General features: G+C 42.9%; 8 protein-coding genes across 8 annotated transcripts; 3 read left to right on the top strand and 5 right to left on the bottom strand.

The window, feature by feature from the left end:
* Positions 1–535: 535 nt before the first annotated feature.
* EAF01_009632 (uncharacterized protein) lies at positions 536–2,136 on the bottom strand (the record flags this gene model as incomplete). Its single annotated transcript, XM_038917888.1, has 4 exons — positions 536–954; positions 1,010–1,174; positions 1,455–1,593; positions 1,660–2,136. 4 exons carry the CDS (start codon positions 2,134–2,136, stop codon positions 536–538), a joined length of 1,200 nt encoding a protein of 399 aa, XP_038766697.1.
* Positions 2,137–2,890: 754 nt separating this feature from the next.
* On the bottom strand, positions 2,891–4,525 carry EAF01_009631 (uncharacterized protein; the record flags this gene model as incomplete). The annotated part of the gene is made up of 3 exons (XM_038917887.1): positions 2,891–3,703; positions 3,801–3,966; positions 4,057–4,525. The coding sequence occupies 3 exons, from the start codon at positions 4,523–4,525 to the stop codon at positions 3,439–3,441; spliced, it is 900 nt and encodes a 299-aa protein (XP_038766696.1). The 3' UTR covers positions 2,891–3,438.
* Positions 4,526–5,331: 806 nt separating this feature from the next.
* EAF01_009630 (uncharacterized protein) lies at positions 5,332–6,993 on the bottom strand (the record flags this gene model as incomplete). Its single annotated transcript, XM_038917886.1, has 2 exons — positions 6,548–6,993; positions 5,332–6,486 (listed from the first exon to the last, which is right to left on the bottom strand). The coding sequence occupies exons 1-2, from the start codon at positions 6,836–6,838 to the stop codon at positions 5,332–5,334; spliced, it is 1,446 nt and encodes a 481-aa protein (XP_038766695.1). The 5' UTR covers positions 6,839–6,993.
* Positions 6,994–7,864: 871 nt separating this feature from the next.
* EAF01_009629 (uncharacterized protein) lies at positions 7,865–9,787 on the top strand (the record flags this gene model as incomplete). The annotated part of the gene is made up of 2 exons (XM_038917885.1): positions 7,865–8,095; positions 8,153–9,787. 2 exons carry the CDS (start codon positions 7,865–7,867, stop codon positions 9,785–9,787), a joined length of 1,866 nt encoding a protein of 621 aa, XP_038766694.1.
* Positions 9,788–10,359: 572 nt separating this feature from the next.
* Positions 10,360–12,027, top strand: EAF01_009628 (uncharacterized protein; the record flags this gene model as incomplete). Its single annotated transcript, XM_038917884.1, has 5 exons — positions 10,360–10,444; positions 10,508–11,406; positions 11,464–11,615; positions 11,697–11,793; positions 11,860–12,027. The coding sequence occupies 5 exons, from the start codon at positions 10,360–10,362 to the stop codon at positions 12,025–12,027; spliced, it is 1,401 nt and encodes a 466-aa protein (XP_038766693.1).
* A 2,777-nt stretch (positions 12,028–14,804) lies between these two features.
* Positions 14,805–15,244, top strand: EAF01_009627 (uncharacterized protein; the record flags this gene model as incomplete). Its single annotated transcript, XM_038917883.1, has 2 exons — positions 14,805–14,948; positions 15,032–15,244. The coding sequence occupies 2 exons, from the start codon at positions 14,805–14,807 to the stop codon at positions 15,242–15,244; spliced, it is 357 nt and encodes a 118-aa protein (XP_038766692.1).
* A 1,352-nt stretch (positions 15,245–16,596) lies between these two features.
* EAF01_009626 (uncharacterized protein) lies at positions 16,597–21,529 on the bottom strand (the record flags this gene model as incomplete). Its single annotated transcript, XM_038917882.1, has 8 exons — positions 16,597–17,350; positions 17,415–17,811; positions 17,914–17,963; positions 18,029–18,192; positions 18,275–18,573; positions 18,690–20,428; positions 20,488–21,269; positions 21,338–21,529. The coding sequence occupies 8 exons, from the start codon at positions 21,527–21,529 to the stop codon at positions 16,597–16,599; spliced, it is 4,377 nt and encodes a 1,458-aa protein (XP_038766691.1).
* Positions 21,530–22,539: 1,010 nt separating this feature from the next.
* Positions 22,540–23,892, bottom strand: EAF01_009625 (uncharacterized protein; the record flags this gene model as incomplete). The annotated part of the gene is made up of 3 exons (XM_038917881.1): positions 22,540–22,822; positions 22,883–22,952; positions 23,064–23,892. 3 exons carry the CDS (start codon positions 23,890–23,892, stop codon positions 22,540–22,542), a joined length of 1,182 nt encoding a protein of 393 aa, XP_038766690.1.
* Between the last annotated feature and the right edge of the window lie 1,417 nt (positions 23,893–25,309).

The following is a 25,309-nucleotide window of genomic DNA, read 5'->3' as shown; positions in this document are numbered from 1 at the left end:
TGACATTGTTGATTGTTCTACGATATCCAAGTAACAATAAGAATCATGGATGGTGGATGGTGGAAGATCAACATGAATTCTGGAAACTGCGACAGGAATCTTCGGCTTTCCGTGTTCAGCTTGGCTGTGTCTGTTTGACTCAAAATAGCACGGACAAGAGCATACTACCATGCCCGACAGAGGTATCTTCAACGGATACATGGACACAAGTCCTGCTTGTCTTGATTTATTGATTGTGAAGTTGAGTTTCTGGAATCGAAAGCCGAGTGGTACGATCAGTCCCGACGTTGAACACCTATATAAATACAAATCGAGAATGACTCAACCCCGTTTGTTGATTCAATGCCATGAAGTTATGGCATTTGCTTAATCTCACACAACATATGTAAGGAAGTTGGAGAGTTGGAGGTTTTCAAAGGCAGCATAATTATGGTCTAGAGTCCCTCACCGACTTCCTGTCTTCAAATATGAAATTAAAATGGGCCTGAATATCATTCTGATCATGCAGTCGTTTGTGTGATACAGCCACCCGCGGTTACACAACGACGCCTACTTTGACTCCATTCTCACTACTTGCAACTCCGGTCGTTAGTTCCACCCACTCCCTGACCTCGTCCTTACAGTTCATTCCTCTCCATTCTTGTGCCATCCTCGCTAATACACACGCCGTTTCTGTCAAAGCTAAATTCTGACCTGGGCACATCCTCGGTCCTCCTATAAATGGAAGATAATTCCACCCTAGTCGCACCGTCTCCCATCTCTTTAGTCGGAAGATATTTAGGTCAGGTTGGAAGCAAGGTGCCAGCATGTGAAGGGCGTGGAAAGAAGCAAAAACTATCTGACCCTTTCTCACGAAGATAGGTGAGGTGCCTTCCGGACCGCATCCAGTGGGCAGTATGGTGTCTTGCAAAGCAATTCTTGTACCGGTGGGAACAACGGGATGTAGACGTAATGCTAGTAGCATGGGTTTAGTGGTGGTTCAAGTAAGCAAGTGGTTACGATAACTTACTTTCCTTGATGACATACTGCAGATAGTGAAGATTCTTCAGCGGCTCAAATGTGAATGGCTTATCACCCTCTGAAAGAATTTCAGACCGGAATTTCTTCCACATCTCGGGGTTACGACAAAGATTGAAAATCGCGTTACCAATCGTAATAGCGGAAGATTCATGACCTGCTAAGAAGACATGAAGTATTTGGTTTCAAAGATCATCACGACTACCTATCTATTTTACCATCTCATGCAACAATATATGACGATGATTACCGTTGTCGTCATTTCTTCTGAATTCGAATCCTCTATCTTTTCTTTTTCTTTTTTTCTTCTTTTTCTTCCCGGGCAGCCAAATAGTTGCGCCGAAACTCCATGGCTTTTTCTACATATCGATCTGCAAATGAATGGGCGATCTTTGTTGGTTTATACTATTTTTTATTCCAATACAGGAACCTCAAACTTCCTAGTTGGGGCCGGATTATCATGCCTCTGATAGCATAGTCAAAAGTTGCGAGGCACTCCTCTGTTTGGAATGGAGTATCTGGAGATAGTGTATTCATGGACTCTCCGAAAAGAAACTCTGTGGATGTGTCGAAAATCTTGGTACATGTCAACACTCAGATTGCAGTCAATCGGTGTAGCTTTAAGAAAAAGACTAGTCATACCAGTTTATTTAAAGGTGGTTTCAGATTAACCTTGGTTCCATCTGTTGGGACCAACGCAAGAAATTTTTGAAAGTGACTTTCGAAAGCTGGAAGATTGGCAACATTTGACTTGGTAAATGTAGGTCGAATCAAAGCTCTGGAGTGTTCCCAAAACGAACAATCCGTAGTAAACACCCCCTCACCAAGAAACGGCAAAGTAGGAGGTTGACGCAATGGCTGAATACCATAATGAGTAAAGTTCAGAGCATGAACTGTTTGCAGATTCCTTGGATCGACAGTACAGATAGAATGCGTTGTCTGAACTTTCGCTGAGAAAGTATTCCCGTAAGTTTGGAAGCGATTTACCCAAGTATTGAGTAAATTCGACTTGATCATTTGACGGAAATTATCGATGAAAAGATCAAGCCCTAGAATCGGATCTTTGTTAGGATATTTAGGAGGGGATTGACAACCATGTTTCCTGGATTCCTGTCCCATATGCCATTTCGATACAAGTTTTTCAATAATATAGTAGGAAAATAATATAGCAATGATAGTGCCACCAATTCCATTTCTGTATTCCATCCTCGCGCTACAATGAAGTGGTTCGAAACGTGGAATTTGTGTTTCTTTTTGAAGAGGCAGGATGAATAGAAGCCACGAAAGCTCATATAAGCATTACATAGGTAATTCCTATGAGCTGGTAGTCCGAGGTATGAACGCCTCGATGATGCATGAGAGAGATATTCATATTTCTCGGGAGTAACATCGCGCCACGAAGTACATGCAGAGGTAGAGAGGAGGAGATGATAACGAATCTTTGACCTGTTGGGCCGTAGCTAGTTGGTGTCGTCGATCAATTGTTTTGTTTGTTTGTTTGTTTGTTTGTGCATGGCTTCCAAGTTCCAACCTTTTTGACTCGATGCTGGAGTTTATGAGATATTGTGCCATGCACGGAGTTCTCGCATTGGTTATTGGGTAGTAGGGTGTGGGGCTTATTTATTCATCTCTTTCCTGTCTCAATCCTCTTCATTCACCTATCTTTTTGTTGGTTTGAGATATAGGGATTGTGATAGGGATGAAATGAAATTGAGATTGGGATTGTATTTTGTATATATAGATATATAACACTTGAACCTGGATTAGGATTAGGGTTGAGGATGGAGTTATAAAAATCATTGTGTGTGAATATAACAATACAGTAATTTAAAAAGCATTTACAACTTGACAACTTGACAACTTGACAACTTTACATCTTCACATCTTCACATCTTCACAGCTCCAAGATACAGATATACAGACAGCTATCCATCCATAACCTACAACCACTAAACTTCAAGACCTATGGAGTAAAAAAGAGTTACGTATCCCAATTTCTAACACACTATTTTCTGATACTCGAAAATAACAGAGCCCGAAGTAGCTAGGAGATTGAGCGGGCGATGATAGATAGGTGATTAGCTGATTTTCGTCCGCGAGATATATTGTTTGAATGGAAATGCTTTTCTTCTGCCATTTATTCTGATTATATAGCAGACATTGATCTGATCGTACTCGCTTGCTAATACATACCTAGGTACCTAAATATTGAATATATCATGCAAAAATGAGATATGATACAAATTTAAATATCTTCACAAGAAAACCAGACGAAAATGTGTTGATGCACCTCTCTTGATTCAGAACTATAAATAAGTTACTATCTGTTCCAGAAACTATAGATTAAAAAGTGGGTATAATTTACATCTCCATCTCCCTTTTATCAACCTCACCATCACGAATTTCCTCGCCCATCACTCATCACGCAACAAATACCCTCTCACTCCTCGCACTATTCGCATTCTTCCCATTTCCCCCTCCATCCTTATTCCCATTTCCATTCCCATTCCCTCCATTCTTCTTAGCAGCCGCAGTGGTTGTCGCCGCAGTTGCTGCCGATGCAATAGTACTCGTAGCAATAGCCGTTAAAGAAGAGCTGAGCAGTGCTTCGACGGCAAAGATTCCCTGTTCGTTAAGTGTTGCTTCGGAATTGGCTTTCATGGCGGCGGGAAGATCTTTGTTGTTTCTGTGGTAGGTGATGGTTAGTGAATTTGTTATGCGATGTATGTTTCCAAGTGATGGATATAGAAGAGTAATAGGACTATCGGAATCATAGAACTTACTGTAAGACCTGGGCTTCAACACCTTCTAATGTCTGCGCTGTGGCAATCGTACCGGGTGTGTTCTTGCTAGCTGTCTCATCTGTCTGCATTACTGCAAAGCAACCACCGAATGGACCAGCTGTTGCTGCGTTGAAACAGCGGATTGTACAGATATTTCCTGTTGAGGCTATTTTTGTGTTAGTTGCATTCAGAGTTTGAAGATCTCGAGTGGGTATATGAAGAGAGGGGGGGGATGAGAAGGGGATGAAATACATACCACCAATACAACTCATATTACTGGGCATAGTAACCGCCAATTTGATACTCCCGTCCTTTCCGTCCGTCTCCTTAACGGTCAACTTCGTCTGACCGGAGCCTAGTGCATTACTCGTCTGATCCATATCACATGTATACGGCCCTGCTCCATTCGTACCTCCTTGCTGCATGACCACATTAACTGTACTTCCTTTCGTAACCGATGTTACAGTTTTATTGGCTAATTGGGTCTCAGTGTTTTCACCAATATCGATGTTGCCGTTGAGAAGAGTGCGTCCACATTCGTTGACGACATTGGTGCTAATTTCGGTGGGGTTGATTATGTTGGCGTCGTTGGCGTTAAGTACGACTTGAAGGGGGAGAGATGCGGGAGAGCCTTTTGTCCCTTGGGCCGAGAGAAGAACGCCTTGGGCATGGACTGAGACGAGAAGGGAGGAAGTCAACAGGAGGAGTTGTTTGAGCGAAGGCATTTTGATTTGTTTGATAACCTTAGCAGAATATAAAGAGTATATAATTATGCACAGCACGGTGGCAGTATGAAGAATGGAAATAGAATAGATAAATCAGGATAGAATCAGACCTGCTGAGGATAAGATTATAAAGAACGAAGAAAGAAGATAGAGTAAATGAATAAAATCAACAGCAGTGAGAAACAGAATTCCTTCAAGCCCGTGGTATGAGGATCATTTTCATCTTATACATGGATGTAAAACTAAACATACATTTCCACCTACATAGCATTACGACGATTTTTCATACATGAGGCGATTTTTCAACATCTCAAACATAGGAGTCAGAGATCAGATGCGACGACCAGACATCAAAAATACCACTTGGAACAGATTCCGTCGCGAGGGTGTGGGGCGGAATCAGCAAAATAACCGAAAGTGGCCTCTCATGACTGAGGTGAGTGAAAGTGGAGCCGTGTCAGGGGTAATTCTAACCGCTTGGCATGTCCCATGGTGCGAGAAGTGGAGAAATCTTCTGCAAGATCAATGATATGAGACGAAGCAGAAATGTATGGATGATAAACAACTCGAAGAATGGACGATTGACAGGGCGATTTTTATACTCCAAAACCTGTTCTTGCCTTAAAAATGGTAGATCACGGGCAGACAAAAGGTGAATGAGGAGAGATACATAATACATGAGCGTGTACATCTGCAAAGCAATGTACGCGAGCGACAAATTGTGAGGATGGAAAACATATTCAATGGAGATAAAATGTTTTTATTCTCATCTGAGCTTTGAGATTGAGATGACAGTCTCTCCTTTCTCAACCATCCTTCGCTTCTTGTCTTGAGTATGCTGGAACGTCTTCTCCGGCTTTCCAGAAGTACTTTGATCCAGGATGTGACTCTGAAAGTCTGTTTTGACCTTTGGTACCCAAATAATTTTCTCTTAGTGTACCGCCAGGGACAGCGTAATCATCCCAAAATAATCCCCTCTTCTGTAATTCAGGAAGTAAATACTCTATCATATCGTCGAATGTCTCTGGAATGCTAGCATAACTGAAATTGAATCCGTCGACATCAGAGACGTCTACCCACCTTTCTAATTCGTCTGCAACTGTCTTTGCATTTCCGATAAGTTTCGCGCCATTTCCTCCCAGAATGAGATGTTCGGCAATGGTCTTTTTGTTCCAGGTTAAGCCTTGTGGGGAGACTGATGCCCAGTGATTTACCATACTCCTTACTGCAGGAGGAGCGCTTTCAATGAACCGAAAATCTTCGTCATCGCCATATGAGCTTAGATCATATCCAGACCAACCTCCGAATAACGATAGGGCTCCTTCCCGATCACCGTAACTTGCAAGCTTCTCAAATTTCTCCTGTGCCTTTTCATCGGTCTCAGCAACAATAACCAAAAGCCCAGCGACAATCTTGATACTAGCTGGATCTCTTCCTAACTCCTTAGCTTGCAAGCGAATCGAGTCTACCGACGGACGAATAAGCTCTGGGGTGTGTGCATTCAAGAAAATGGCTTCAGCATGGGTAGCAGCAAATTTCTTTCCCGCGGAGGATGTTCCAGCTTGGAATAGAAATGGGGTCCTTTGGGGAGAAGGTTCACACAAATGCGGGCCTGGCGCATTAAAGTATTTTCCCTTATGGTTAATCTGCCTTACACCCTTTGGATCCGCATATGAACTCGATCCTGGGGGTTGCACAGCATCATCCCTCCAAGACGCCTCCCAAAGCTTATATGTAACATCGAGGTATTCATGGGCAATCTTATATCGCTCATCGTGCTCGATTTGAGTGTCGAGGCCAAGATTTCGAGCTGCAGAGTCGAGATATGATGTAACTATGTTCCATGCAATTCGCCCATCACTAAGATGATCTACTGTCGAGAATCTGCGAGCAAGTAGATAAGGCTGTTCGTAGGTTGTTGAAGCAGTCACACCAAATCCAATACTTTTTGTAGCTGCAGCCTTTTTCCTCAGGTCAGTTATTGCTTTGTAGCGAGCCGTAGTTCTTCTAGGGAAGACTCACCATGGCAGGAATGCTATATAATGGATCATTTATCGGGAATTGAGATGCTGCAGGTATTGTCGGTTCAAGATTGGCAGGTCCTTTGTAAACATCATAACCTCCTAGAACATCTGCGAAGAATATGGCATGGAACTTGGCCTTTTCGAGTTTCTCGGCAAGTGCAATCCATGATTTGATATTCTTGTAATCGGAGCCTTGATCACCAGGATATTTGAAGAGACCTGGGTTGAGATGGCCAGGTGCTTGCATGGCAAACGCATTGAGAATGAGCTGCTTCTTGGTGGGAGACATATTGATTGTGCGAATTGAAGTTGTCGCATAGGAAAAACTGATTTGAACAGAGATAAAGAGTGCGCCCAACCTTACAGTTTATCATCCCAATGTGATGAGAGGGGGGATGTGCGAGCAGTAAAGGAAATCCAAACTTACAATCTATACTCTAAACCTTAGGTAATGGCATTATCTCAATCAGTTGCAGATAGCTGCCAGTGCCGGTAACATGCGCATGAAATGACGAGAATATAAGTTCCATCGTGCCATCATTCGCCGAAGGTTAAAATGCAGCGTGATGAAGGAGACTCTCGTTTGATTGAGTATTGATGGCGTCTTATTCCTTGCAAAAGCACAAATACGCTAACCCTGCACGTGCCTCGCCAATGAACCCACATCCATCTCCGCAGCTTGAAGCTCGACATCAGCTAATCAAGCCAGTACATACTAATTCTAGTGCTTTTCTCCTTCACATCTTTCCACTAGATACTATCGACGCATGGACTAGTACCGAAGAATGAAGTCGACAATCCCCCATGTAATCACATAATTGTCCAGATCTTGCCAATCCTACCAATCCTCTTTCCAATGCCGTTCCTTCCGAACTGTACCGCCAATTTCGGCATGTCGTGCATCAAATAGATACCCAGCTAACCAAAATCGTTACGATTGCAAACCCAACTTACCCCTCTGTGTCCAGAGTTGCATGTCTATTTGCGATGAACGGGAGAATAGACAGTACCCTAGTGATAAGGACCTCGAGTTGAGTCTCCTCAGTCCTAAAGCCAGGAGGAAATATGGGTCCGAAAGTTCACGTTGATACAGTTCGTGGATGCTGCAATCAAAGACCATAATATCGTGATTGGTAGTATCAATTTCTTTGTGGATTGGTTTTGTAATGTTTTTTACTGTTCCATCACTTCTGCTTTCCGCCTTGTTGTGATACTTTTCAATTGCCATTCTCGTTGTTTAAAAGTCCTACATAAAAGCCTAGTTATTTTGCTTCACTTACCCAGACATTCATCAAAAGTCAGCTTTTAAAAAACCATGTCACCTTCCGCGGTTGCTTCGAAAACACAGGGGATTGATGCTGCTTCAAACCCTAAAATCGTATCTTCATTTTCATCATTCGCGGAGGCACCAGCTTCAACGACCATCGATGTTGAGGCAAATGGTGATGGCTTGGCTCAGGTCAAATCTTCTTTACCATTCAGACCTACTCCTCAGCCCTCTTTCAAAATAGAAGACCACCCAGTCGATATTGTTAAACCCCTGAAGGTTTGTGACTATCTAAATTCTTGTTTCTTAACGGTGCACTAATCAATAATTGGATAGGTTGCAGTTATTGGTGCTGGTCTTGCTGGAATCAATGCTGGTATACTTTTACCTGCTAAGGTGCCTGGAATTCAACTTACAATTTTCGAAAAGAATGCCGATGTTGGTGGGACTTGGTTTGAAAATATCTATCCAGGTGTTCGTTGTGACATACCTGCAAACGTATATCAATCAACATTTGAGCCTAACACACAATGGTCCGAAGAATATGCACAAGGAAAGGAAATCAGAGAATATTGGCAGAAGGTTGCAAGAAAGCACAGTGTATACAATTACCTCAAATTTCATCGCAAGATTGCTGGGGCAGTCTGGGATGAAGAGAATGCACAATGGACATTGAGTATCGAGAATGTTGAGAACGGAGAAACAACGGAAGAACAATTCGAAGTAGTTGTTATGGCAATAGGTAGGTTCAATGCTTGGAAACTCCCGGACTACCCTGGTATCAGCGATTATAAGGGGCATCTTCGTCATTCTTCAAATTGGGACCCAAACTTTGATCCAACAGGTAAAACTGTCGCGGTCCTTGGAAATGGTGCTAGTGGCTTGCAGGTGGTTCCAAATCTTCAAAAAGTTGTGAAGCATTTGGACCATTATGCACGTAGCAAGACTTGGATTGCAGGATCTTTCGGTGGTGAAGGTGAACGTAGAACACTGGAACCAAATTATTTTTCTCCAGACCTCCTCAAATCATTCGAGGATCCAGAAACTTATCAAAAATTTCGAAAAGAGCTTGAGGGAAAGTTCTATGGTCGATTTGCCGCTCTATTCAAAGGGACAGAAGATAACAAGAAACTTGAAGAAGATTTCCGAAAGTTGATGGCAGAACGTTTAAAAAAGAAGCCAGAGTTATTGGATGCTATTGTTCCGGACTTCGCGCCAAACTGTCGTCGTTTGACGCCTGGACCTGGCTATCTAGAGGCTTTGACCGAGGAAAACGTCTCTTTTATTCAAACTCCTATCGACAGATTTACCGAGAAAGGTATTGTTACAATTGATGGTGTCGAAAGAAAGGTCGATGCAGTAATATGCTCCACAGGAGCAAACATCGATATGCGACCACCATTTCCAATTGTTGCATTTGGTCATAATCTACGCGATGCATGGGATCCTGACCCTCTTACATATCTTGGAGTCGCATCACCTTCTTTTCCTAACCTTCTCTTTGTCTCCGGACCCAATGCTCATGGGACAAGTGGCACAATTCCAAACCAAACCGAAACACAAATAACTTACTTGGCCAAAATCTTGCGAAAGGTTAGCCAGCAGAGTATCAAGACCTTCGTCCCATCCAAAGAGGCGACAAATGATTTCATCGCTTATAGTGATGCTTTCTTTCCCAGAACAGTATGGACAGATAATTGCAAATCTTGGGCAAACTCCGGAAGACCAGGAGGACGAATTCATGGCCACTGGCCTGGAAGTGCATTGCATGTTAATTTTATAAGGAGAGATCCTAGGTGGGAAGATTGGGAATATACCTACAAATCCAAAACTGGAAATAGATTTGCATATCTAGGAAATGGTTGGACAGTAAAGGAGACAATTGCGGGTAGTGACTTGACTCCATATCTCAAACGCCCGGATCAGATCGATTTGAGAAGCTATCATGAAGAGTGGTTTGAAGGCCTATAGAGTAGATCGTATCATATGAAATCGATTTCTTAATATCATACAAGTTTTATGCCACAAACTTCGCAACATGCCAAGGGCCAGTTGGACACTTAAAACTGCTGCTCAACTTTTCGGGTTCTAAAAATGCCAATTCTGAATTCCCAATAACTCCCAGCTCCTGATGAAACCCAGCAATTTGGTTGAGACCAGGAAGTTCGAGGCTTGAATTTTCTTTCCAAAAGAGGGGTCTAGATGAATTCAATCTAAAAAAGCCTCGCAAAAAGGATGAACCCATTTTCCCGACGGGTCTGATAGGAAAATGAAGACAAGCGCATCTGCTTATCGTTTGACAAACCCCTCCAATGCATCATTAGTTAAAGTATGATGTTCGTCATGACAAGGTTTCTATTCCGTGCTCGTCACGCCATGTAACCGAGGCGGGAAATACATGTGTACCGAATTTTGACTTCAACATGAGTACCGTGCATACATATCTGAGAAAATCTTGGATAAATAAATGGTCTAGGACCCCAGTATCAACTCTTTACATCTATCTTGCGAGGTTTGACTCATTTTCCACTTCATTGAGAATCATGGCGTCGGATAAATCAGGAGCACTCGATACTTCGTTGTCTTCGGATAATGAAGCTCTACCTATAGTCAGGGAAAAGAAACTAGGTGGGTCTTATTTCCTCTTCTTATATTTCTTTTGCTGTGTGTAAAAAGCTGACAGGAGAACAGTAAAATGGTACCGTTCCACCCTCTACAATTCCATAATTCTTGGAATCTGTAACTTCCTGGCCCCAGGTATCTGGGGCGCCATGAATAGTCTCGGTGCCGGCGGCGAAGAATCTCCTCATCTAGTCAATGCCGCCAATGCTCTCACTTTCTGCCTGATGGTACTATCTTGTTTCTTCTCCTCTGTTCTCGTTAAATATATCGGTATCAAGGCCGCTCTCATTTTCGGCACTATTGGCTATGCCCCTTATGCCGCTGGTCTCTACTGCAATAATCGATATGGCAACGAATGGCTTGTACTTCTCGGTGCCGCCCTCTGCGGTATTTCCGCAGGTGTGTTCTGGATGGCTGAAGCAGCAATCGCGCTGAGTTATCCGGAGCCAGAAAATCAGGGAAGATTTCTGGGACTGTGGTTGAGTTTCCGTGTTGCCGGACAGGTACTTGGAGGCGTGATTAATCTGGCTCTTAATGCGGATAATTCGGGCAAAGGAAAGGTATCCTATGATGTATATCTCGTGTTCATTGCTCTACAAGCCCTCGGACCCTTAGCAGCACTTCTCCTCACACCACCTGACAAGGTTCAGCGAACTGATGGTGTAATACCTAATCTCCGCATTTCCGAATCAAGCTGGAGAGAAATAAAACTTACATCAAAATTGTTTATCAGTAAACATTTTTTGTTGTTGGTGCCGGTTATCGCGCAAGGTGTTTATAGTGAGGCGGTTATGTTTACGTACGAATCTGTTTGGCTTAGTGTTAGAGGAAGAGCATTAGGCTCGTTTCTTTCGGGTATTGTGGCGATAATATCTGGTAATTTATTGGGTGCATTCTTGGATCGGGAGAAGTGGTCTTTGAAGAAGAGAGCGAGGTGGGCTTTTATTGTTATCTTAGGATTGCAGGGTGTAAGTAACATCCGCTCTTTGATTTCGAGTATCTTGTTACTGATTCCTGTATTGTAGGTATGGTGGATATGGGGAACTGTTCTGGTCACAAACTATTGGGGACAGAATCCGCTACCAGTATATGATTGGACGGATGACGGAGCGTTTGTCAGAACCTTCCTATTGTTTTTAGGATGGGTCTCTGGGTTTCAACTCAATTATCTATTCTTGTGAGTTTCTTCTACAGACTCAACTTGACATTCGATCCATACAAAAACACTTCTAGATAACTAAACACTAACAACAATTAGATACTTCCTCGTGGGAACCCTCGCCAAAACGCCCGAAGAAGTAGTAAGAATCGCAGCACTACTTCGAGGAACCGAATCAGCTGTTCAAGCTGTTAGTGTAAGTTCGCCCTTGTCATTTTGAAAATTCTCATCTATATTGTGTTGTAACTAACAAAATATATAGTACGGTTTGAACAGTGTTAAAGTGATGGGTGATATCGGGGGTGTATATCTCAACTTTGGTCTTTGGGGGTTAGCGTTGTTTCCAGGATGGTTGCTAGTAAAAGAGATTGGAGTGAGTCTTGGGGATAGTAAGATTGCGGGGGAAAGGGAGGTGATTGAGAGGTCGTGAAGAGGGGAATTGCTGAGTTATTGAACGCTAGGTGAGGTGGAATTTAATTTTTAGATTATGGACAGATTCGGTTAATATTATGGGCTAAGGAAGGGTTTAATATGTTTGCAAGTTTGGGCTTTCTTTGCATTTCCTTTTAAAGAAGTGATAGAAATGATTGAGTGACCCAGTGGACACCAAGGATGTTCGTGGTGAGACTTTCCGTAAGATTTCCCCTGTGTGCGTTAGGATTAGCGAAAATTAAAATCGAGTTGCCTTACGAATGCATTTCGATGATCGTGAGATCTCACATTGATGCTGTTTCAGAGCATGCTTGGAAATCTCGGCATCATTGATCAAAATATTCAGGCCTTTCCAATATGCCTCATTTTCTAGTTGGGAAACGGCATGTTTGATAGATATCTCGCTAGTGACGTCGAGTTTGATGCTTACTATTCTGTTGGGTGACTTGAATGCTAGCTCTTGGAGTGAAGCTGCGTCTTTCTGAATTGTTGCAAAAATCTTGGAAAGTTCTGTGGAGGAAAGCGCGGCGAGTTGACGAGTGAGGTTAAGGCCGAGACTGCGAGATGTACTGATTATGAAATAGGATGACATAGTGGTGTCTAGAATTGTGTTGCAAGTTGATGCGAAGATAATTTGAGAAGTCAAAGAGAGAGTTTGGAATTCATTGCAAATATATAGACCTCCTGACGGTAGTTGAATATTGCTAAGACCTTTCTCACCCTTGAATGAACAACCGGTTTCAGACATTTCCGTCCATTGATTTGAAATCACCCCACAAGGGCTTCAATATGGGAGGATTGAAATGAACATCTAAACCATTATAATATCGCAATATGCATCCATCTACCACCTGTCCTCTACTTTATTACATTCTAAAATAGTTGTGCCACTTTTCAAATCTAATTGTTATCAATTAGTACAGCGGGTTTCGGGATCGTCAAGATATCAATCTCCCGTTCGCCTAATCATGCTATTGGATGATAGTTTAGGGGAGGATTTGTAAGAATAGATTTTCTCTCGTAGTTAGTTCTCGTTTTTGTTTGCGATTTAAATTGTCTTATTTCATGACTCATAGACAGGCTATCATAGATCGTCTATTCCACAACCTAGAAAAGGTAGAGAAATAGGGCATGCGTGGAAAATAAATAGTAGTAGTAAAGAAAAATATATTTAATCTCAGACGGCAATGATGCCATGTTCACTAAGACCTGTGTGGAGACAAAATTGACTTCGAATTTTGAGAGTCTGAATGAGATCTTTCATTCAAATGAGCCGGGGGAGTTCTTCGATAGTAGTAGTGATTAGATTTTGGGGGGTTTTCTTTCTTCGAATTCTTAGATTGTCTTTTCTGAGATTATGAGGAGGTAGTGGCCCCCGTGACTACCTAGGGAGTCATTTTCTTATATCGTTTTGTCTAATGAGAAAGCCATGATCAGATCGCAAGAACTTCTTCTTTGTATTTGAGTCCCTGCCGAAAGTCGAATAAGCGAAGTCCTTGGACTAATCAAATATCTAAGCCTGATTATTGATGCAGTTTCTTGTTTGTACGGCCTGAATTTAGATTCTACATCTCCGTAAGTGAATTCTACCATTCATCAACCTTCCTGCAACCGATATATGTCATCTAGTATCTCCTTATGGAATAACTAATCAACGTGAAGAACTTGCGGCATCATACACGGTGATATACTAATTGATGATGCTCGTGCTACCGCCATACGATAAATCGCATGTGTAGGTGCAAACGACTTTTACTCGGCGTGACATATAATTTGGAATGCTCCCTCTCGTAGACGAGATTGGGGGTTTCGAGTCGCCAGATTATGGACTTGTACCCATGAGGTTAATCAACTATAACTAAGTTTTAAATAAGATTCATTTCATTCTGAATCACAATATACCCCGCAATCCTATGCAGCATAAAGGATATAGAGTTTGCCAAGGCTGACTTGTTTGGTCTATCTAGGTAACTTTTGCACCTGGGAGATCATCATCAGGAATGTCAGGTCCACAAGATATCAAGCCATAATTAACGGTGAATGGGCAATTTAACATAGCCTAATCTAAGCTTTGCGTAACAGTATAAGCCGTCTCGCACTTCCATTAAATGCCATCTGATAGGGCTGTGCCGCATTAATAGTGGCTATATTCGACTAATCATTAGAGAGAGATGGCATCATCCCATTCACTGTGCCACCTCCACGCTGCAGATCGACTATCCCGAGCGAGACACGGATCCATTTCCGTTCGTTCAGTTGCCTATTCATATAGGTAGTCTTACCACTGACTACGAAATATTTCAATACTTCAACAAACAACCCCTCCCCAAAGAATCTCACAAACCTCATAACCAGCACAATCCATTACTAAAAACAACACAAGGATGACTTCCCATCCTCGAAAAATCGATACCCTGCCCCCATCACAAAACGAGAACTTGACATGCAAGTTCTCTGTCTGGGACTCTCTCATACTTCCACAACGTGATCGTCTCACCATCACTATATCTCCAACTCACAAAACTAAGAATCTCAGCACTCCAACAAGCGCTCAATAAGCTCGGCTACAAAACGTATCATTGTCGAGTTGCGGCGCCCACGGAAGGACTTATACCATTATGGCTCGAAGCAGTCGATGCAAAGTTGAATGGAAATGGAAAATCTTTTGGTCGCGAGTAATTTGATAAGATACTTACTGGATTTATTGCGAGTTTTATCCTCAAAGATATCTTGTATTTTGATACATGCTAAAGTAATCACCAGGCTACCACAGACATGCCCGCTGTGAATTTTTCAGAAGAACATCTACTCGCGTACCCCGATGCGAAAGTCGTCTTGACAACCCGGGATCCAGATAAATGGATCGCATCGGTTGAGAGCTCAATGTACGCGATTATACATTCGCGACTCCTCTTACCAGTACGTACTTCGTGAATCTCCAGCTTTCGCAACCATCGAGCAAGAATCAATGATTTTTCACTAACTAATTTTACCTATGATAGAAAGCTCTCCCATTCCGTCAACTCTTCTCGCCGGACTCGCGGATTGGTCTAATGGCAACCCAGAAGATCGCGTTGCTCTCCGTGCAGGATTCCTCGCTCACAATGAAAATATCAGAAAACTTGCTTCGGGAAGACTTCTTGAGTTCTCTCTCCCCAAGAATGGTTGGGAACCTCTGTGCTTTTTTGGAGAAACCTGTTCCGGAGACATCATAGTCTTATGTGAATGTGGGAGGTAATACATATAAATTATTTGTTATATCGATGGTGCTTTACTTTTTTATTAGGTGGGCTAGGTGGATTGGTGCTGTGGCTTGTGGCATTGGTGACGTACAAATAGTTGAAGTATTGAGATATTGCGGGTTTTAGTATTATGGTCCTGCATTGAGAGATACGGGGTGATGCTTGTGGCATGAATATCTATTTCTGTTTAATTTGAATAATTCCCATAGCTAGCTTGCCTGTGATTTCCCCTTTTACAATGACTCGACCCTTACCATCGAGAATATTGAACCAAATAGCGACACCCAAATCACCGCTCAACTCTCGGGCCAGAAATAACACTCATATCTCCATATATATACCAATATTATGTATTCCGCTTTGATTGAAATATAGTGATGGAATCTATCCTCATCTCTTTCCTAAAAGCCACAAATATCATCAAATTCCGCGAACTCTCCAAAATTCTTCTACACCCAAATAAAAAATACCATAATACCCATAACATGAAGAACAAAATACAGACTCGATGAATCTGTGCATGAAACTTCTACTTTAATTTCATGATACAAAATTCCACTAAAATGACACAAAAAGATGTTGCAATTCCGGCTTAACACTTACAAAAATTCTCAAAGTCAAAGATAACAACCACTACCTAACGAAGAAAGCTATTCGACTGTATAGAATCTTCATTGCAAGAGAACATTCAAATATCATATCCAAACCAATGATAAAGATATTCCCGATATTAATCTACATATCATCATCGGCGAAGCATTAAAATAACATATCGTACCTACCCATCTAATTATTACAAATCCTTACAGAAGAAGAATCAAACCAACTCCTTCAGTTAGTAAATACTAAGAAACCCCTTTTAATATAAGCAAAAGTTCTTAACACGATATCCTACTAGCTCTTGCGCTAACTATAAGAAAGCTCGGTAAAATATATCCATCCACACGAGCTGGTATGTTCTCTAGACTGGATAAATTACTGATACAAATCAATAGATATGAGATAGTGACCAAGTACTTCAATATTTGGAATTTCACATTGAGATATTAGTCATTTTTGTCTGCGCCATTCATGATCCCGATGGTTTCGTACAGAAAACACTCGATATTTCAATCATCTCCACATTGAAGAAACTTAGAAAGTTGTATTGACATCGAAAATTTATTATTCTACTCCTACTATGTAAGGAGAGCAAAAATAACACCGCCACTTCTTCATACCATCCACCCCAAGTTTCGCCCCCCAAATACTCCATTCAAACTCCAACATTCCCACTCCTTATCCCCAAAAATCCCAAACATCCCCTCCAAATTATTCACAACCCCCTATCCCGCCGCCCTAACCAACTCCCCAAACCTACTCCCCTCCTCTCTCGCCAGCACCTCCGGACACCCCACCTCCACCACCACCCCCCGATCCATCACCACCACCCTCCCATAATCCATCACCATCTCCAGCCGATGACTCACCGCCACCACCGTATACCCCCCAAACTCCTCTCTAATAACTCCCGCCATGACCTTCTCCGTCTGCAGATCCACACTCGAGCTCACCTCATCTAGTAACAAAATCCCCTTATCATCCCCACCCCCTCCGATCCCCAAATTCCTCGCACGGATCCTCCTCCTCAGAAGCGCGCGGCCGAGAGAAAAAAGTTGGCGCTGTCCTGCGCTGAGAGTCGACGCATTCATGCCCGCGTCCAAACCACCGCGTTCTTCGATAAAGGACAAGAGATCTACGGTTTCGAGTACGGCGCGACATTCCGCGGGGGTGGAGATGTGGGAGGGATCGAGATTAGTTTGGAAGGTGGTGCCATCGGGGAGGAAGACTGCTTCTTGGGGAACGGCAATGATGCGCTGACGGAGAGAGGCTCGGTCGATGCAGCGAAGTGGTATGTTGTCGATGATTGCGTTTGCGGCGGTTTCTGGAGTGGGGTCGAGGAGTTTGAGGAGGAGCGCGATGAGACTGGATTTTCCGCTGCCGGTACGGCCACAAATCGCGATTTTCTCTCCCGATGCGATGGTGAGATTGATATCACGAAGAGCTAAGTTGGGTGTGCTGTCGGCTGTATCTTCTACACTGTTAAAGATATTAGCTTTACTCAATAATAGACATTGCATCCATTGCGATTTTCATCTCTTACTCGTAACCTGCAGATATGCCCTTCAATTCAACCACGCCACTATGAGGCCACTGTTCAGGAGGAACAATATCCTCTTCATCCTTATCCTCCGGAGTAACATTCTCATTAAAGATTTTCAGTCGAGCGATTGCTCCAATAGAAGTTTCCAGCCTAGTATAATAAGTAACAATACCCGAAAGATTCTCTCCAAAACTAATAAGTGTGTATAGAGAAGCACCGGCAAAACCAGAATCGGAGTGAAGGCGTACAGCAAGTGTTGTCACCACTACCGCCATTGCCATGACTACGAGATCAAGAACAAGGTTTAGCCATTCTTGAATCATGAGCAGGAAATAGGCGGGTCGTTGACTAGCGTTGATTAGACGAGCATTCTTTTGGACGTCATTGGAAACAAAACCTAATTGGTTTAAACATTAGCAACAACGACTTTCCTTGATACAGAATTTTGCAAAACTATTCAAAATCCACTCTTTGTCTCATGAGTTTAGACGTTACTCACCAAAAGCTCTCAGTGTCGCAATTCCCCTAAGAGTATCAAGGAAATGCGTGCTAAACCATAAATTAGCATGAGCATAACAACCTATCAAGCGAGAATATTTTGGCGCCAAACTTACTACAAAGGACTTTTCGCCTCAAGATCTAGCAATCTAAGCTGTCTAGACGTTCGCAGGTAGAATCGCTGCACGACATAAAGCAAAGCACCCAGAAGCGGGTAACTTATAGCCAAGTACACAGACGAAGTAAGCATAACGGCCATTTGTCCGATTGCTTGAAACACCTAAAACATTCGCGTTAGACGACAGCACAAATGAATTTCATTCCGAGGGTTTTGACGACGTCAAGATGCAAGGGAAACCTACACAAAACAAAGTATTCAGCGTTGCATCTGGCAACTCCGTATCTATAAGATTGAGATCTTGAGAAAAAAGGTTCGTGACAACACCGGTATCTGTCTTTGTAAAAAATCGCAGCGGCGCTCGTATAAGTGTTCGCAAAGCATCGTGATGAAGTTTAGCACCTGCTCTTTTGACAGAAACGATAAATAGTGTGATGCCAAGAAAAAGTAATGAGAAAAGACCGCTAATTTGAAGCAGAGCGTATATTCCAGCGTAGTAAGCGTGAGATTTAGAGAAAGTGTTGTCAGTCCAATAATCGAGCCCTGCGATTTGTGACATTAGTGCTATGAAGCTTTGTCGTTTGAAAAGGATTCTAGTGATTTAGCCTAACGTGGCAAGGTGATTGAAATCTCATCATTCATGAGTAGAACCAACTTACAAATTGTAGGGAAATTAGTGAAGAAGCCCCAAAGAGCAGCAAAGAACAAACTACACACTGCTGAAAACCAGCCCATGCTCAAAAAGTAGTGCTTGTATACCGTTCCATCACCCACCTGACGAGATTTATCTGCTTCCGGTTCAAGGGATAACGTTTCAGCCGTCTTCTTCGCCTCCAGCACATGTGGCTCCGATCGATGGATACTTTCTTTCAGCGTTATATCCTCCGACGAATCCTCGCTATCAGAAGAATCCTTTAATCCGAGACGTTGAACATAACCTTGTTTCCTCATCAACTCATTGAAACCACCTTGCTCAACAATTGTACCTTCTCCAAGTGTGATAATGTAGTCTGCTGCTGGTAAATGTCTGACGCTATGAGTGCAAAGCACCACCGTACAGCGTCGTTTTCGTAGTAGTCCATTAGCACCGAAGACCTGCTGAAATACCTTTTCCTCAGTATCCGCATCTAGACCACTGAATACATCGTCTAGTACCAGTAGGTCAGACTGCAGATATAGGGCTCGCGCAAGAGAAACACGTTGCTTTTGACCTCCTGACAAAATGATTCCATCGGATCCAATATTTGTTTGATCTCCGAGTGGGAGTGTAGCTAGATCAAAGACTAGTGAGGTAGCATTGATTACTTCAGCATATCTCTCACTATTGAAAGGAGAAAATCCTATGATGTTGTCCCTGACCGTCCCGTTATAGAGAAACGCTGCTTGTTCGCAGAATCCAACGTGGGGAAATCTAGTGCTCAAAGACACACTACCTTGACTGAAAGGAATCTCTCCAAGCAATGCCTTGCAGAGCGTAGATTTTCCGGACCCAATGGGTCCAACAACAATCGTGAGCGAGGATTTTGGTACTTCAACATACACGTCTCGTAAAACGAAAGTATCTTCTTCCCAACCAAACTTTCCATTTTGGATAACAATAGGAGGCGCCGAGTCTACTTCCGAGTTTGAGGAAGCTACAGTATCAGTCCTGGGTTCATCTGCGTCCAGTTTTCTGTCAGTCAGTACTTTGCGGAAATCATGGCGATTCTCGCACTCCAAAAAGGCCTGAATACGTCCGAGACAGGCTAGCCCAGAGATAAGATCTGGAGTCGATTTAAATATTTGAGACAAAGGAACCGTGAGAAGCGTAAGAAAAGAAAGACTCGTAAACACCTTTGAAGCATCTAGTGTTTTCGAAGTAAATGCAAAGGTAAGCGGTGGACCAATCAGCATCGGGATAAAGCCAAAAAGCGCCGCAATGATGAAGATTTTGCGAAATCGTGCTCCGGCCGCCAATTCCTCAACTCGAAGTTTCTGTACAAAGTTACTGACGGTGCCAGAGAGTCCAGATATCTTCAAATTCTTCATGCTGACGATGACTGTGGCCGTTAAACCGACACGTTTCTGAACGCCCGACATCCAAGTCCTCTGCGAATCTCCAGCAAAATTCATTAGGATTGCCAAGCCGAAAAAGCAAAGTATAACAAGTCCCATTGGTGCAATGAACACAAGACCAAGTCGAGTGTATAACATCCACCCTGCAATTGCGGCCTGGACAATACTGGCCCAAACTTCGTGCAAATTTCTCATACCCATCTTGATTCGCTCGATATCAGTGCTCATCAAGGTAAGTGCAGCGCTATCATCACCAGCTCCAATACGAGCTTTCGTGACATTAATGTAAGTTTCTGTGGCCAGTATTGATCTTGCCATAGTCCGCGTTCGATGGTGAAGATACCTATAAAGAAGTGTTAGTGATCACTGTCGTAGACTTCTAACCCGTGATCTGCAACATACCAATAGAAGGCCCTTGAGATAGCAATTCCAGAGTAGATGAATACGCTGGCGCCAATGAATCCATACCCAACATTCGCATCGATTTCAGGCTTTGCCAAGGTATCCAGCAGCCTTTCAATAAAAAGAGGTTGACAGAACGTGAAAGCAATAAGTGCCAGGCGTAACGGTATAGGAAGTAGAAGAGGGACCTTCAACGTGCGCATTAGCACCTTTAAAAGACCCAACTTATCGCCTTTCAGCTTGGAATAATCCATATTCTTGGAGAAGCCATCGTGTAGTAATTTCGCATCAAAAGAGCTATCTAAGGGATAAAGATCTTCAATCGCTAAGACCTTGTTATATCCCATCAAGAACATCTTATTGAGCCAGAAGAAGACACCAAGCGAGAAAATACCGCTCGTCTCTTCCGGACTATGTTCTTTCTCATTCCAGCTTACCCATTTGGACTTTTGTCGTGATTCCAGAAGCAGGATTACACATTTGAGAGCCAGAGCAGCTATGAAGATACTGCTATAAACAAGCCCGGACTTGTTGTCCGATGACAAGAATAGTGTTCTCGCTTGAGCCGCATCCAATAGCACAGTAAAAAACAAGTAACTATTCAACACCACCGACGGCCTTGGACTTCTGCTATGGTCAATGACACTTAGTGGTATCATGCACAAACCAGCTACCAACTTGAGAGCCGACGCCGCGACAAACATGCTAGATACATGCACAGATCCAACCGCAGCCAGAATCAGAAGTGAGAGTTCCAGAGCGACATACATCGCAATAGCACCCTACGATTCAATCAGCACTTGACTATCATCTCTCTATATCCTTGAACTCGAATCAAAATAAAACATACCACTTTGACAAGTTGAAACCCCGGCGCATTTACAACCGTAGACTTCCGAGCCTGAGAAAGCATCCTCAAACATGCTATCACGATGAACAAAGCAGAGGGTATTATTGAGAAAAACAACTGCTCAAACTGTATATTGAAATCAAACTTCTTCTGATTCATCTGGAGTAGACTCTCCCCATTGAAGAAAGGCATTTTGCATGTCTAAAATCCTGAGTGCTTCAATCCAAATCGATCTTGCCGTCGAGGCAAGCAAAATCCAGTTTTATTTAGGATGTTGAGAAATTACTTGCGTTGCTATAATCAGATCTCAGGTAGGCCAAGCTGATAAAACAAGCAGTTACAAGAGTCCATAGGGCTAGCTATTTATATAGAGTTTGTTAAAATGGAGCCAAAAGACGGCATCACGGAGGCTCGGGAGGATGACACGCAAGTCGGTGCTTCATAAACTTATTTAAGGTTACTTGGCGACCTCGAGAAAAAAAAACATTAAGAAGCTACATTTCGATCAGAATATAATATAAAAACAATAAATTACCATCGATCTAAAAACAACTCATCTCATATAATACAAAACAGTATAAAACATACAATCAAATTGAGATTCAATTTTCCAGATTCGATACCTGACAATTTCTCCGTGAGTTCACTTGTCAGTCAGCTAACGCTATCAATCCCCTACCTAGCAGCGATGACAACAACCACAGCCGAACCAGGAAGGTCGCTATCGCTATATTCCGATAGCCCGGGTATCCTACTCGAGCACTTCGTAAAGTGGAATATAGGTATTCATCTAATCATCAAAGACTGCTCGCACGCGAAATCAAACCAGCCATTCTCCATTATGCAAGATCATCATACTACACATTCCAGTATTCCCAGCAAGATACACGAGCATCAGCAGCAGCACTAGCCTGCTTGTCTCTAAACGACAACGAACAAAGTTACTCAATAGCCATGAAAACTCCATAGCCTAGTATCCATTATATCTCATATTTGCATTCGCATTCGCATGCCTACCTAGTTATTTTACGTCAAGAATAATAAAACCCGTACAAAACCCCTAGAAATCATAAACCCCCAGCCCAGCCTAAATTCCCAAGAATCAACATATGAGAGCCAAAACTTGATATACATGTGCATATTATCATCAACCTCATTAAATGTTTTCTCCACGAGAATCCCCTCATACCCCTCTCACTATTCTACTTTTCGAATCCCCCCCTATTACCCACCACCACAACCACCAAACTCGTCACCATCAACGCACCCGTAATCGTTGCCACAAGCGCAATACTGCCCCTACTAGCTGGGAATTTTCCTCGAATAATATAAAATTGCCCTTCAAAATATCGATGAAAACCTACGGAGAGCATGAGAATCGATATTCCCACGAAAGTGGCGCCGAGGGGTTTGCCGAGATGGCGGAGACTGCTTTTAGGCTCCAGTGGGACGGGGGTAGTGGAGTTTGAAGTATTGAGGCGGAATCTAGGGAGGAAGAAGGTTAGCAGAGAGGGAGAAGGCGGGGAGAGAAAGGGACGGACGTACAGTTGAGTGATTGCAATTCCGATACTAGCGAAGGCGAGGGAAGTTCGCAACCAAGCTAGAAATGTTCTTTCTATCCACAACCCAAAGTCAGCAACATAGCAAAACAACACATGTCCATCCTCAGACGTGTGACAAACGAGTCGTGTGACCTGAAACTTAGCGAGAGTAAGAAATTACAAACCAAGTGCCAAATGATCCCTCGCAACACTCCCCTTATTTTCCAACTCAATGCTTCCATACTCATCCATCATTCTCTTCCACCATTTTCCCATCCTTCCGCTTCGTTTCGTCCTACTCTCATCTTCGGTAATTACCCCTTGAACCTCGGCCCCTGAGAATTCTCTCCCTCTCCCCGTTCCCCATACCCTTCCTCTCTTATTTGAATCCTTTGCTCCAACTTTCCTCCTCGTGCTGTTATTTCCATTATTCGTATCTGCGATGATCGGTGTAGTTCCACCATTGACGCCTCCATAGTTCATATCGGGTCCGCGTCTCAATACACTCGTTTCTTCATCTGCGCTACTTTCCGCTCTGCTTTCTTTGCCATTTGTATGTCCATGTCCATTCCCATTCTCAATCTCATTCTCATATCCATCGACTTCCCCACCAGGACTCTGACTCTCCTCCCCATCCCCAGGGGTATCCATTATAATCTTCCTATTCCTCGCCTGTTCCAAAATACTATCAATCCTCTGTCTCTTCCCTTCTTTAATTCTCTGACTCCCTTGAGCACTAACACTCCCACTCCTGCTTCCACTCCTACTACCCGTTCGCGGACTCGGACTCTGCCCTTGATATATATTCGAGCTCGATCCAAACTCAACAATCGCCTTCGGAGTATTCGGTCTCAATTGTAATGTCTCTGTCGAGCGTGCACTCTCATTCGCATCCGATCGTATCCTATCCAAATCCGTCTGCGAACTCGAATTCGTCGTATTTATATCCAACGAAACCTGCGACGGCGAATTTATCCTCCCCTCGATCCCACCCGGTCTCTTTGTACTCTCCATTGTACCCCCAACACAACGTCCCTGGCACCTACTATCCTATCCTATCCCAGCACGCACACTATCCTATCCCACCGCGCAATTTCTCCGCTTGCAGATAGATTGAGCTGCAGCTTCTCAATCAACCAAACACTGCAATCGCTAACGTGCAACCCGAGTGCAATTGACCAATCAATCGATCAATCGATCCCGGAAATCCAATCTGGTACAAAGCAAAGCCGCCTCTTCCCTACCTCTCGCACCGCGTCCTGCAGCCAAACTCGGAGACAAAACCTTGGAGCAAGAGAATCTCAGCGCACGTATATCTCTCGGCGAATTGCGTGCTTCCCGCTCGCTCTCCTCTTTGAATCTCGATGAGAAACCTATGTGTGTAATCACCATTAATCCAAAGGAAAGATCGAAAACTCAGCAGAAACTAAAGTCTCTGAAATAAACACAAAGGGCTCCTTTCAGCTCTTGCAGCTTTTGATAAATACCTAGTAACTAGTCTTATGCCGAGGGCGGAGAACATTCAAAAGGAATCTAGCCTAGAAGTAAGTCGGTGATGTGGGGGTCCCGTCCCGGGTTTCTTTGCTGTAGTCTTTGCCGTAGACTCAAAATTAAGCATAAAGTTAGCCTTTAACTCCCCAACAGCAAATCCCCTTACTAAGAGCGAGAGCTATTAATATGGCATTCTGATAGGTAGATAATCAAAATCGACAAAGATAATTAATTATGTTTTTCACATCGAAAATATTCTTTCCCGTACACAGTATAGTATTATAGTAGAGATCTCTTGGAACGACTGTCATATGGCTGAATCATATATCAGGAGCGCCTCCTAGGTGAATATCGAAAAAAGGGGAAATCTCAGGCATTTGATCGATCAGCAACGGGAGGGCTTGATGTATCTATCGGCATTGCTGATCTAAACACCAAGTAAAATCTACAGGTTAACGACATCGATGAAAGATAAGACCATCATGTACAGTAATAAGTATTATTCACATTCATATTCACATTCACAGGTTCAGAAAGACAATCATATATGAAATTCATAAGATACCAAAAGAAATTTTAATCTGTATACACAAAAAAGGCCACACACTTCATCTGAATGTTCTATTTACTTGTTTTTTTGATTTTTCTGTTCTCAAAAATTTCTCAACATCTTTCTTGAAAAGGTAGAATAAGTAGAGTATAACTGATATCCCTTTCCCTGTCTGTGTTGTGCCGACTAGACTACTTTACATTGATACATGTACCATATTCTGCAGCCTCTGCCGTCAAATTTTCCATTCACATCCACATTCAACAGGTGTTATAGCTTCTACCACATCTCCGTAGAAAAGAGATATGGTGGTAATTCCTGTTTCGTATGCGCGCTCCGTCCAAACATTTGTAGCCAGTATGAAAACATATGCAAGAGTGCCTGCGGCAG

Source organism: Botrytis porri (genome assembly GCF_014898465.1).
Source record: "Botrytis porri strain MUCL 3234 chromosome Unknown BPOR_014, whole genome shotgun sequence".
Classification (NCBI taxonomy): Eukaryota; Fungi; Ascomycota; class Leotiomycetes; order Helotiales; family Sclerotiniaceae; genus Botrytis; species Botrytis porri.
The sequence above is the reverse complement of the archived record's forward strand: the minus strand, read 5'-3'. Positions and strand labels throughout refer to the sequence as shown.